The sequence below is a fragment of the Gavia stellata genome, chromosome 1 (genome assembly GCF_030936135.1).
Source record: "Gavia stellata isolate bGavSte3 chromosome 1, bGavSte3.hap2, whole genome shotgun sequence".
NCBI classification, from domain to species: Eukaryota; Metazoa; Chordata; class Aves; order Gaviiformes; family Gaviidae; genus Gavia; species Gavia stellata.
The window spans coordinates 74,543,767-74,555,787 of record NC_082594.1 but is presented as its reverse complement, the minus strand read 5'-3'; the positions used below and the strand labels follow the sequence as shown (position 1 = coordinate 74,555,787).

General features: G+C 36.5%; 1 protein-coding gene across 1 annotated transcript in view; it reads left to right on the top strand.

Annotated features, from left to right (window-relative positions):
- The window catches only part of HERC2 (HECT and RLD domain containing E3 ubiquitin protein ligase 2), a 114,229-nt gene that overhangs the window by 79,444 nt on the left and 22,764 nt on the right, over positions 1–12,021 (top strand). The window contains exons 66-79 of the mRNA XM_059822904.1: positions 875–1,046; positions 1,623–1,809; positions 2,591–2,731; positions 3,090–3,281; positions 5,543–5,696; positions 6,403–6,510; positions 7,646–7,777; positions 8,264–8,422; positions 8,514–8,632; positions 9,021–9,146; positions 10,096–10,251; positions 10,367–10,482; positions 10,609–10,807; positions 11,538–11,752. Of these exons, the coding sequence (XP_059678887.1) occupies positions 875–1,046; positions 1,623–1,809; positions 2,591–2,731; positions 3,090–3,281; positions 5,543–5,696; positions 6,403–6,510; positions 7,646–7,777; positions 8,264–8,422; positions 8,514–8,632; positions 9,021–9,146; positions 10,096–10,251; positions 10,367–10,482; positions 10,609–10,807; positions 11,538–11,752 (2,176 nt within the window). The remainder of the gene's footprint in view (positions 1–874; positions 1,047–1,622; positions 1,810–2,590; positions 2,732–3,089; positions 3,282–5,542; positions 5,697–6,402; positions 6,511–7,645; positions 7,778–8,263; positions 8,423–8,513; positions 8,633–9,020; positions 9,147–10,095; positions 10,252–10,366; positions 10,483–10,608; positions 10,808–11,537; positions 11,753–12,021) is intronic.

Genomic DNA, 12,021 nt, shown 5'->3' with positions numbered 1-12,021 from the left:
TTGTTTTTTTTTATGCCACTGGAGTGTTAGTGGGGTGTGTGTGTGGTTTAATAGGTGATAGAAAAATGCAAAAAGAAAACTGTCTTTTAAAAAAAAAAATCACAAAACAACAACAAAAAACCATACGCACATCTAAAAAAAAGCCCAACAAAACCTCTTTCTGAAAGTGGAAGTTGTAAAGGACTTGTTCAGAAGTAGCGTTATTTCGAACTTTTTGTGGTTCCTCAGGAAATTAAAATGCAACATGCTTTATCAAACACCCCAAAGACTTTGTCTTTAATATGGGATAGAGCTTTATGGAGGTAATGGTACATGGATGGTACTGTAATATTAGTCTTCTTACATGTTACCTCGTGCTATAGTTCTTGATGCTACTGTTACCTTTTGATTCTAAAGCAGGTGACTTAAGAATTAGGAAGGCAAAACAGCAATGTTTTGTGTTGAATATAAAAGCACCAAACATTTTGTTAATTAAGCTTTTTCAGTGAATGAGGCAATGTATTTAAAAAAGCAGGAACTACATACATTTGATTAGTATTTTTAAGAGTACCTAATAAATATTCTAGGTATTTGAGAAATTTCTCTGTAAGTAAAACTTGTTTTAGATGCTGATCACCAAAATGTTTGTATTACCTCAATCTTCACGAGTAGGTACCAAGGTGGAACACTATTTTGTGAAAGCCCTTGCTGCAAAGCTTCAGTATTGACTTTAATATTGTAACTGTAGGCACTGCAGTTTTAAGAATCTACTGTAGAGTTAGCTTTACAGTCATCTTTCTGACTTAACAAGAAATTAGATAAGTCAGCTCCACTTAGGTATTATATGATTAAAAAATGCTCGCCTTCTCTTTTTTTTTTCCACCCCTCACTCCAGGTGTTCCTTCAGATGCAGATTCTTCTGCTGCCAGTAACAAAATTAGTGGGGCAAACAGTTCCAAGCCGAATCGCCCTTCCCTCGCTAAGATTCTCCTATCACTTGATGGAAATGTTGCCAAACAGCAGGCGTTATCTCATATACTGATGGCATTACAAATCATGTATGCCAGGTAGGCATGCAAACATTCTTGTCTTTTGCAGAGCAAAAGATGACATTGCTTACCATCTATTAGGGTCTCTTGAGTCAAGTATAGATTGTTTCACAAGTTTGGACTCCTCAGGCTAGGCCTAAGCTTCATTTAAATTTTCTTTTGATGTTGATGTTAGCTTTATGCTGTTATGTTTTCTTTACAGAAGCTCCCAGTGCCTGGGGAAAAAATTGTTTATTTAGGAATGCTCAAGTAAATAATGTAAAAGGAATGTAATTAAATCATGATAGATGGTGTGGAGGAAGCAGTGGGGGGCAGGAAAGAACAATAAAACTTTACAAAATTACAGTGCTTTCCTTGTTGGTGGAGAGCAGGGTATTTGTGCTAAAATTTATGAAAAGGAACTCATGTAAAATAGTTTCCTTAAAACACAGTATTTAAGCATCAGGCCCAAAGGAGAATGGAGATCAACTACTCTCTAAATTCCAGAGCTTGGAAACCTTTCTTTATTTTATTACGACAAGCTAATATAATTTTTTCGAAGTTCAACAAGGGAGTATAACTAGGTTTATGTTAATCTGTCCTAAATGATTTCAGGGATGCAGTTGTTGGAGCATTGATGCCTGCAAGTATGATTGCACCAGTAGAATGTCCCTCTTCTTCGCCAGCCCCCCCATCAGATGCTAATTCTACAGGAAGCCCTGCAAATGGGGATGAATGCACGCTTGTAGGAGATACAGAAGAGAGGCTGAGCCCAAACCCATGGCAGGACAGGAGAGGGGAGGTAATGTGTCAAAAGAATTTTTCCAACCGTGTTTAACAGTAAAGTTGAAGTATATTGTCCAATGTAGTTTTATAATAGCAGAGATTAAACAGTTCTTTCATGCTCTAATTTCAGGAGTGGGTACTCTGCATATATCAGATTTGGAAAAACTAAAATTTTAGTGTGAAATCAGTTTTGAACTTTCAGAATGCACTGTGTCATTTAAATGTAATTATAGTAGTATTTTAGAGTTAACATGAAAATACTAAACATTTGACCAGATATGAAATTCATTTTACAGGAGTGATCTTTACTTTACTTTTTTTTTTAAAAGACTAAAGGAATATTTGATAGTTGTTTAATAAAATGTAGTTGTAAACTTCTATCAACTAATATAAACAGGAGGCCCTGAATGGAATTCTACTCAGACTCCCAACTGCTAATGGAAGCAGAAAAAAGAAAAGGCTTGCTACTGAAGAGATCTTTTCCTTTAACAAACTATTAATTTGACATGTATTGTTTGGGCTTGTCTTCTACGTTGTAGACTTTTCTGCAGGCACTGATGTTTTATTGTATGTTTTGTAGCAGCTGGCATTGAGGGGGGTGTTGGCTGGTTTGCTGTGCTAGGACCATAAAATAGAAGCTAAAAATACCAGAAGCAAATCTGTTGGTTTTGAATTTATAGCTGTTTTTAAATTTGCTGCTGTCTTTGAACTTAAGCCCTTCTAATAAATAATTACATTCTTAAAGATTTTGCAGTATCTTGTTGCCACTTTTTTTAGTTATTATTTGTCTTGGCTAGGTTGTTTCTTCAGAAGATGCTGTGACACCATCTGCTGTAACTCCCTCAGCTGCTGCTGCCTCTTCCCGTCCTTTCATTCCAGTGACAGATGATCCTGGAGCTGCTAGTATCATTGCAGAAACCATGACAAAAACCAAAGAAGTAATGTTGTCAATACCTTCCTTAAAACATATAATTCCTTACCATGCTTTTATCAAGCAGTTTTGTTTCTTTTTGTGCTTTTAAAGTTGCTCTATAAATGACGGCATTGTTTTTAATCTATCCAAAGACAGAGGGATTTTTTTTTTTGTCCAAAGTTAAAGGAGGTTAGTTTTAGGAAAGCTTTTTCACTTCAGAAATGGGTTTAACAGTAGGTTAATTTTGCAGCCGTATAATCCCACATTTACAAATCGTGTTTTAAACTACCTTTAAACTTCTTCAGGCAAGTTAACTTGTTCAGGTTCAGTGAAATACTTCTTTCATCTTCACTGTCTAAATATTTCTGCAATTTGTTTTGTAGGACGTAGAAAGTCAAAGTAAAGTATCTGGCCCAGAACCGCAGTACTTGGATGAGTTTACTAGTCTCTTAGTACCAGATGACACGCGAGTCATGGTTGACCTGCTAAAGCTTGCTGTGTCCAACCGAGCAGGTGAAAAGGGAAGAGATGTTCTTTCAGCTGTGCTGTCTGGTATGGGCACAGCTTACCCACAGGTCAGGTTTTGTTTCTGTTGTATTTTAACTATGTCCTTTTTATTAGTAGCTTATCAGAATATTTTCTTATATTTGAAGTGCAGTTCAACATACTGAAAAACTTAATAAACATGAAAGTTTGAGTTGAACTTAAATGCATGTGAACCTTAATGATTTTAATGGAATATTACAGGAATATATGCATGTGCTATAAATGTCAGTAATAAACTGTTTCCTCGATTTGTCATGCTGCAGTTAGACATTAAAATAGAAGCTTAATGAACTGTTTCTATGTATTGGACAAGTGGGTGTTTTTATTGGAATGAAGCTGAATTAAACCAGCTCTATTTCCTGGATCTGTGGAATGTTAGTTTAAAAAGTTCCATGTTGGTTTTGTTGTGCATCTGAGTTTATTTCCAAAATTGATGCAGTCATCATTGCTAGCTAAAAACGCTCTTAATATATTGTTAACAAAATAGTTCATTCTTGTTAATTTTTAAGGGTTACATTTGATGCATTGAAGTTTCTAAAAATTTGCCAAGTATCCATGGGTGTGGGATTTTTTGGGCCAACTGATGAACAGAATTAATAAATGCTGTCATATTGGATACCAACAGCTATATGAAAGAATGTTACAAATAATAGATTATTTAGAGAATATCTGCTTAGAGTAATGAATGGAAAGTTGCTTAATGTTTCTTGTAGCTTTACCCTTCAAATATTTTTTTTCTAATGAGTAACTGCATTTCTTTTAAGATGCTTATACGGTGTAGTTAATTTATGGCTTTGCATTGCTCAAAGACTGGTTTGAAACATCAGAAGTGATTATGCAAAGCTGATTTTTGTATTCTTTTGTTAAACTTGGCTTCACTAACCAAAAAGATGAATAATGACTTTGCTAAGGGAGTGTGCATTGAATTGAGAGAAATTTTATTTATGTATTAATGGTATAAATGACAACACAGCTTCAGTTTTAAACAATGAAATCTTATGGTATCTGCCTGAGTAAACTAGGATTGTGGGAGGGCCTAACTGATGCTATTCATGTAGAGGTAATGGAGTGGTGTTTCTCAAATGGTTACTTTCTTCTCTCTCGCCGCCCCCGCCCCCCCCCCTTCAAATTCCTTGTAATGATCACCTGTGTATACCCATGTTCTGGGTTTGAGATGTACTTGTCCCCCTTCCACCTCAATTACATGCATGCTATATATACACTTATACTTTAATTCTGGGTTTTTGCTTCTAGCATTAATAGTGAGTAGCTGAACAACTTTGTGTGTGTTTGTGGGTGTTTTTATGGGGCTTTTTTGTTTGTTTCTGTCTTGAGTCAGAATTTTTATTTGAAACTGCTCTTTAAAAATGAGTCCTCTCGGAATTTTCCTTCAAAACAGTGTTTTGCAATATTACATAATGGTTAAATATATAGAATAGACTATTTCAGTTGGAAGGGACCTACGATGATAATCTAGTCCAATTGCCCGATAACTTCAGGGCTGACCAAAAGTTAAAGCATGTTATCAAAGGCATTGTCCAAATGCCTCTCAAATGCTGACAGGCTTGGGGCATTGACCACCTCTGTAGGAAGCCTGTTCCAGTGTTTGACCACCTTCCAGTAAAGAAATGCTTCCCAATGTCCAGTCTAAACCTCCCCTGGTACAGCTTTGAACAATTCCTTTGCATCCTATCACTGGATACCAGGGAGAAGAGATCAGCACCTCCTTCTCTGCTTCCCCTCCTCAGGAAGCTGTAGAGAGCAATGAGGTCGGCCCTCAGCCTCCCTCTTTCCAAACTAGACAACCCCAGAGTCCTTAGCTGTTCCTCACAGGACATTGCTTCCAGCCCTTTCACCAGCTTTGTTGCCCTCCTCTGGATGCATTCAAGGACTTTCACATCCTTCTTAAATTGTGGGGCCCAGAACTGCACACAGTACTCAAGGTGAGGCCACACCAACGCTGAATACAGAAGGATATTGACACCTTTCATTGATCTCTTTGCCTGTGCTTTACAGTTTAGATTTTACAGTTTGCTTTTTCTGTAAGGGAAAACAATTATTTATGTTGTCATATACTTACTGGAAACTTATGTTGTTTGGCTTTTAGTTTTAGGAGTTTTTCTAGCTTTAACAACACCAAAAAGAGCATTTTTGAATTAATATGATGGTTTATGAATCACAACTCAGAAAACAAGTGATTTATTTATTTTAAATTTGGGGAGAGTGGTCGTTGGCTTAAATTTCTTGGACTAATCAAACTTACTTTTTGTAACCCGTATGTTTTTCTTAGGTTGCTGATATGTTGTTGGAGCTGTGTGTTACTGAACTAGAAGATGTGGCAACTGATTCACAAAGCGGTCGACTCTCTTCACAACCAGTTGTGGTAGAAAGCAGCCATCCATATACTGATGATACATCTTCTAGTGGCACAGTTAAAATACCAGGTATAGAATTCTTAGTTATGTTACTAAAATTCCATTAATTTGAAGCCTGCATGCATAAAATTTTTCCTTAGCTTGCAAAACTGTGTAGTGAACTTCTAAAGCCATGTTATGTGTCCTGTCGCTGTAATAAAGTATTTCTTAAAACACATACTGCATGAATATCTCGATCCTGTGAAATACGTGTTTTTGGGTTCACTGGCTGTGACTACAGCTGTATATCATGCTGTTTTCTGTTCAGTTATGAAGCTGAGAAGGACTGAGTCTTTTTCAGGGTCAGTAATTGATCACCTATCTTTTAGTCTTGAGCATTAGGGAAATACTTTTTTGTTTTAATGCTGTCTTTTCATTTAGTGCTTCCTTCAGTATGTTATGTAGTACTTACCAAAAGGTACAGGCAACAAAGAGCTATTTGCCTTAACTGTAAATAGACCTTTTTTTTGTCTGTTGCAACTTTAGTTTGGCATGTTTTGAATATAGTCTTCTGTCTGCTAGCCCCTGCTCGCATGAGCTTGCTGTGATGTAAGCCTTTCAAAGAGAGGAAATTACAGACAAATAGTGTCATAAACACAAAGGAAGTTATTTTTATTGATGAGCGCTATGGCTTCTGAATGACTGTATTTGATTTCATGTGGATTTCTGAAATACTGCATTTGTTCGTGGTATTGATTGCTCTGTAGAAATGTGTAAACTCTTTGTTGCTGTTTAGGTGCTGAGGGACTGAGGGTAGAATTTGATCGCCAGTGTTCTACAGAGCGGCGTCATGATCCACTCACCATAATGGATGGTGTCAACAGAATTGTTTCCGTCCGATCAGGTTATGAGAACTAGCGCTTTTCAAAAATGTCTTGTGTGATTTACTGTTAAATGCTGAATGAAATGTGCCGTTATCTGTGACTTACTGGCATATCCCTCACAATAAAAAAAGAGGAAAAACTATGTGAATTGATACTCTGTTTTAAACTAAAAAAGATGTAGGATCTAGACACAGACATGTAAGAGCGATTTTGTATCTTTGAATATAGAGGATCTCTCAGAAGAGCATGTTGTCATGCTCTTCCTAAGAGCAGTTAGAGTGAAAAAAATCAGTGTTTAGCACCCTTGCCAACATGTGTGAATTTCTGTATAATCAAAGTATATGTTAACAAATTGGAACACAGTTGGAAAAGGATACTTCTTTTGTTAGCTCCTTTCTTTTCCAAGTAATACAGAAATTTGAGCTTTCATACAGTCAAGATAAATGCTCTTCTGCTGTCGAATGCCCAAAATAATATCTAGGCTCTCTGTTTCTGTTTTCTACTCTGGTTTATGTGTGTGACACTGCATGAAATCTTCACATCTTTTATCCTATCATATCTGACTTCATTTTTAAGCACTATTAATTTGCAGTAGATTTTAGGGGAATATTTTTAATCTCGCCAAATTTTACATTGAACCTACCCATCATGTGCAAGGGTCTCGGTAGTTACTGCCTGTGCTTAACATTTCTGAGCAGTCATGATGTAGGCTTTTACTGTTGACCTGTTTTTCCCCAAACTTTCAGATGCACATGTGTTTCACTACTGAGATATTTCTGATTGGATTCCTGGTTGGAAAAAGTTGTAAAGCTTAATTTAATGTATATGTTGTTACAAATTTTTGTAACATGAAAAAATAATTTGAAATTAGGACAGTGGATTTTAGTAAGATCTCATAATTCTTTTGAATGTGGTATTAAAAATACTAAGGGTGTCTGTTAGCAGTGCTAATTGAACTGTTTAAGACTTAAGTTTCAGTAGTGTAACATTGTTATAGTTACATTCATGTGTTTCACATAGCTTTTTTTCTTTTTCTTGAATGCATTTATGTGATATTTTATATTATATAACCGTGGAGGGAAGTTGCTATTGATGAGTAGCTTGCATTGGCTCGGACAGTATAGATGAATATGTTCATATTGCCTACCGTAACAGGTCGTGAGTGGTCAGATTGGTCTAGTGAACTGCGAATTCCAGGGGATGAACTAAAGTGGAAGTTCATCAGTGATGGCTCTGTGAATGGATGGGGATGGCGATTCACTGTTTACCCTATCATGCCAGCTGCAGGTAACGTATTGTATATGACGTTTACAGAAAGGCGAGAGTAGATTTACTTGGGTTTTTTTTTACAGTTGCATTTATTGCATGATATTTACATGCCAAAGTTCAATAATTCATTTACATTCATACTAAGAAAATGCTTTCATTAATACTTAGGAAATATTTTCAACAAAGTCCTGAGAGGTGTGCTTGTACATAGGGAAGAGATGAAAATATTTTGTCATCACTCTAGTTCGCCTCTTCATCAGTGAAGAGACTATTTTTTTTTTAATGTGTCTGTTTTGGAATTAGGTGATTTATGTCATGGAAGTGCCTCTTTCTTCCAATCCCTTCAAAGGGAGGTGGAATAGACCAGCTTAGATGCAGACTGGCGCTCTAGATTGCTGTGTTTGGTCAGCTAAATCCTGCCTATGTTCTGTTCTTTATTTCAGTCTGAGGACAAATCTTTCCCACATTTTTTTTTCTGTTGTTTTTTCTTTTTGTTTCTTGCAGGCCCTAAAGACCTTCTCTCAGATCGTTGCATTCTTTCATGCCCCTCAATGGATTTGGTTACGTGTCTGTTGGATTTTCGCTTAAATTTTGCTTCCAACAGGGGTATAGTTCCACGCTTGGCAGCTTCTCTTGCAGCTTGTGCTCAACTGAGTGCCTTAGGTAGGTGTAGTCTTAAAATTAAGTCTATTTGTTTGAAGTTAAAATGGTTGTTTTAAGTAATTACATTCTTTTGGTGTTTATGTTTCCTTAGCTGCTGGCCACAGAATGTGGGCCTTGCAGAGACTACGGAAACTCCTCACAACAGAGTTTGGCCAGTCTATTAACATCAACCGGATTCTAGGGGATAATGATGGAGAAACACGAGCTTTGGTAAGAAGGCAGTGATGCTCTCCTCTTCACACTTTCACATTAAGATGTATGTGAAGCATTAAAATGCTAGCCCTGAGGTACAACATTTTTGTTGTTAATGGCAAAATAGGAAATCTGCAAATGAATAGCCTTCTTGCATAGGTCTGCAAGTCTGTAAAGCTACTCCATGGTAGAAAAAAATGGCTAATTCCAATACTGTGTAGATGTGGTTTTGGAATTGCGAAAAAAGTCATAGAAATAGTTTTGTATTAGGAAATGGATGGAAATGATACTTCACATAGTTAACTAGGTTGTGAAGTTAGTTAGGTTTTGTCATGGTCATCTAAATAATGTACTTTGTTATAATACATACAGTAAGACTAACTTTCTAGTTCTGCGGTTTCTCTAGAGTTTCACAGGGAGTGCTTTAGCTGCTTTGGTTAAAGGTCTTCCAGAAGCTTTGCAGCGACAGTTTGACTATGAAGACCCCATTGTGAGAGGTGGCAAACAATTGCTCCACAGCCCTTTCTTTAAGGTAATGGGGTACAATCAGTAAAGAATTCACTAGTATAGTTCTGGATTTTTTTTGTGAGATGTGGTAAGCTCACCTAGTCCTATATTAGAAACATTTTCTGCCAAAATCAGAATACTACTTCTAAAAGGAGAATCAAATACACAAAGAATAAGGAGTACCTAGCTAGGCAAAGGTAAATAGGTCAGAAAAACATCTTGGAAGTACAGTAGACTGCACTTTTTGATAAGTGATTTCTGAGTTGTCCTAATAGCAGTGTTGTATATCTTTATTTATCTAAATTCTGTGAAGATTTTATTTGCATGTAGTTGGAACAAAGAAGAATGCCTTAAAAGGGAGGATATTCAGTCTTGGACCCTGTACTTCAAAGTAAAAACAAACAAGCTGAGGAAATCTAGAAAAGAGCAACAAGCATAAAAGGCTGAAACAGCCTTCCATGTAGTAAAAGTTAAACTAAGAGGACTTATCTATCTTAAGGAAGAGAAATTCTTAAAATATGTAAAAGTTTATACAGGGAAGAACTAATCCATTGTTCACAATCTTCATTGGTAACATTGATTTGAAACTGAATCAAATTGAAAATCAATTGCAAATTGATTTAATTGTAGGAAGGCAACTTAGTTTAGAAATGGAAGGTAAAAAGTTCAGCACATAATATTTGATATAGAAAAGTTAATTAGTCTAGCAGTTTTTTTCACAAGGGGGTTGTGAAAATTGCTGGATTGGAAGAGGAAATTAGATACGTAACCACGTGAGATAGCGTGGGTACACTTGATGCTGCCCCATCAATGAGGGTAATGAAGATAGCTTTTAATGTCCCTTGCCCTTTACATGTCTTTGAGACTGTGTTCAGGCCCTACTGGTCTATGAGCTGTTCAGCTACATCAAATGCATATTACTTTTTATTACACATTCTTGATACCTCTCTAAAATGTTTTTTAATTGTCTGCAGGTGCTTGTGGCTCTTGCTTGTGATCTAGAGTTGGACACTCTCCCTTGCTGTGCAGAGACGCACAAATGGGCCTGGTTCAGGAGGTACTGTATGGCATCCAGGGTGGCTGTGGCTCTTGATAAAAGGACACCATTACCTCGCCTTTTCCTTGATGAGGTACTGCAGGAATATTTTTAAATGGTTCATGGAACATACGAAAGTGTTTACTTTAAAATACTTCAAACTCAGTATGTAGTTTGAATAATGTTGCTTAATCCATAATATTTTTCAGGTGGCAAAGAAAATCCGAGAATTAATGGCAGATAATGAAAACATGGATGTTCTTCATGAGTGCCATGATGTCTTTAAGAGAGAACAGGATGAGCAGCTTGTTCAGTGGATGAATAGGTTATTTCTTTCAACTGTCATTTGTTTGGTCTTGTGATGCTTCATTGTTGTACAATGGTAAACTGCACTTTTTTGTGACTTTTTAAAAGCTCTTTTAAAATTTTGTTTGTTTTGCATTTTCTGCAGACGACCAGATGATTGGACACTTTCAGCTGGAGGCAGTGGAACTATTTATGGTTGGGGTCATAATCACAGAGGACAACTTGGTGGGATTGAAGGGGCAAAAGTCAAAGTCCCAACTCCATGTGAAGCTCTTGCTACCCTTAGACCGGTGCAGTTAATTGGTGGGGAACAGACTCTGTTTGCAGTGACTGCTGATGGGAAAGTAAGGATACAACAAATGATTGTTTCTTACAGTACCTTGAAAAATTTCATCCTCAGTCAGAATGGGTTTGGCTAAATAAAAAATAATGTGTATAGCACAGATTTATCTTTTTTTTTTTTTAAAGAAACTGAACTATACCAACTCCACCAGTGCAATCTAGAAATTCAATGTCCTGTAGCATTAAATGAATGAAACAAGACATGTGTCTTAGTTCTCAATTCAAAACTGTGATCAGATTTTGGAAAATAAAGCTGAATACAAGTAGTGTGCTCACAGAGTCCCATAAAACAGGACAGACAGTAAAATGTCATGGTGATTATGTCTCTCTGACAGGGGAGAGGTGTAGTTGGAATCTGAGGTTGTTCACAGTTGGCTAAATGCCTGTAAGTTAGATATTGCAGGTGATAGATGATTTTGTAATGTTACCACACAAAGCTATGGTTTCTTGATACTTTTACAAAATTGGCCTTAGGATTAAAAATGAAATCCCTTAAGTCAGTGACAGTTCATATTGCCTTGAATGTAGCCATATTTTCAGAATTTTTTTGTGAAATACTTCAAAATATTTCTTATTTTCCAGAAGAGGGTATAGAGGCATGTAAAAAAACTGTTTTTTCAGGCTTTCCTTTAACTGTATTCTAGTATACATTCATTAAGAATTCTTTTCTACAGCTCTAGTGAATGCTCTTCAAGAGGCAAACAAAATTAAATTTTATTCTTCACTTTAAAGCTGTATGCTACTGGATATGGAGCAGGTGGTAGGCTTGGAATTGGAGGAACAGAGTCAGTTTCTACTCCAACTTTACTGGAATCCATACAACATGTGTTTATAAAGAAAGTTGCAGTGAACTCAGGAGGAAAGCACTGTTTGGCATTGTCTTCTGAGGGAGAAGTTTATTCTTGGGGTGAAGCAGAAGATGGTAAACTTGGTCATGGAAACCGAAGGTAAGTAACACTTTGAAATGTTATTTTTTTTAAAATTATTAGTGGATACTTATTACAGTTGCTATGTATTTGAACTGTTGTGTGAGTACTGCCTATATGTAGAAGTCAGTGTTAAGTAGTGATGTGGAAATGTACATTTTTAAATTGGAGAACCACAAAATATTTTTTCAAATAAACAGTAACTCTGATTCTGTAGTTGGATATTGTGTTCTAACACATCTGTGGATGCTGAAGTCCAGTGGCTTTCCTTTGGGATCTGTCTTGTAGGT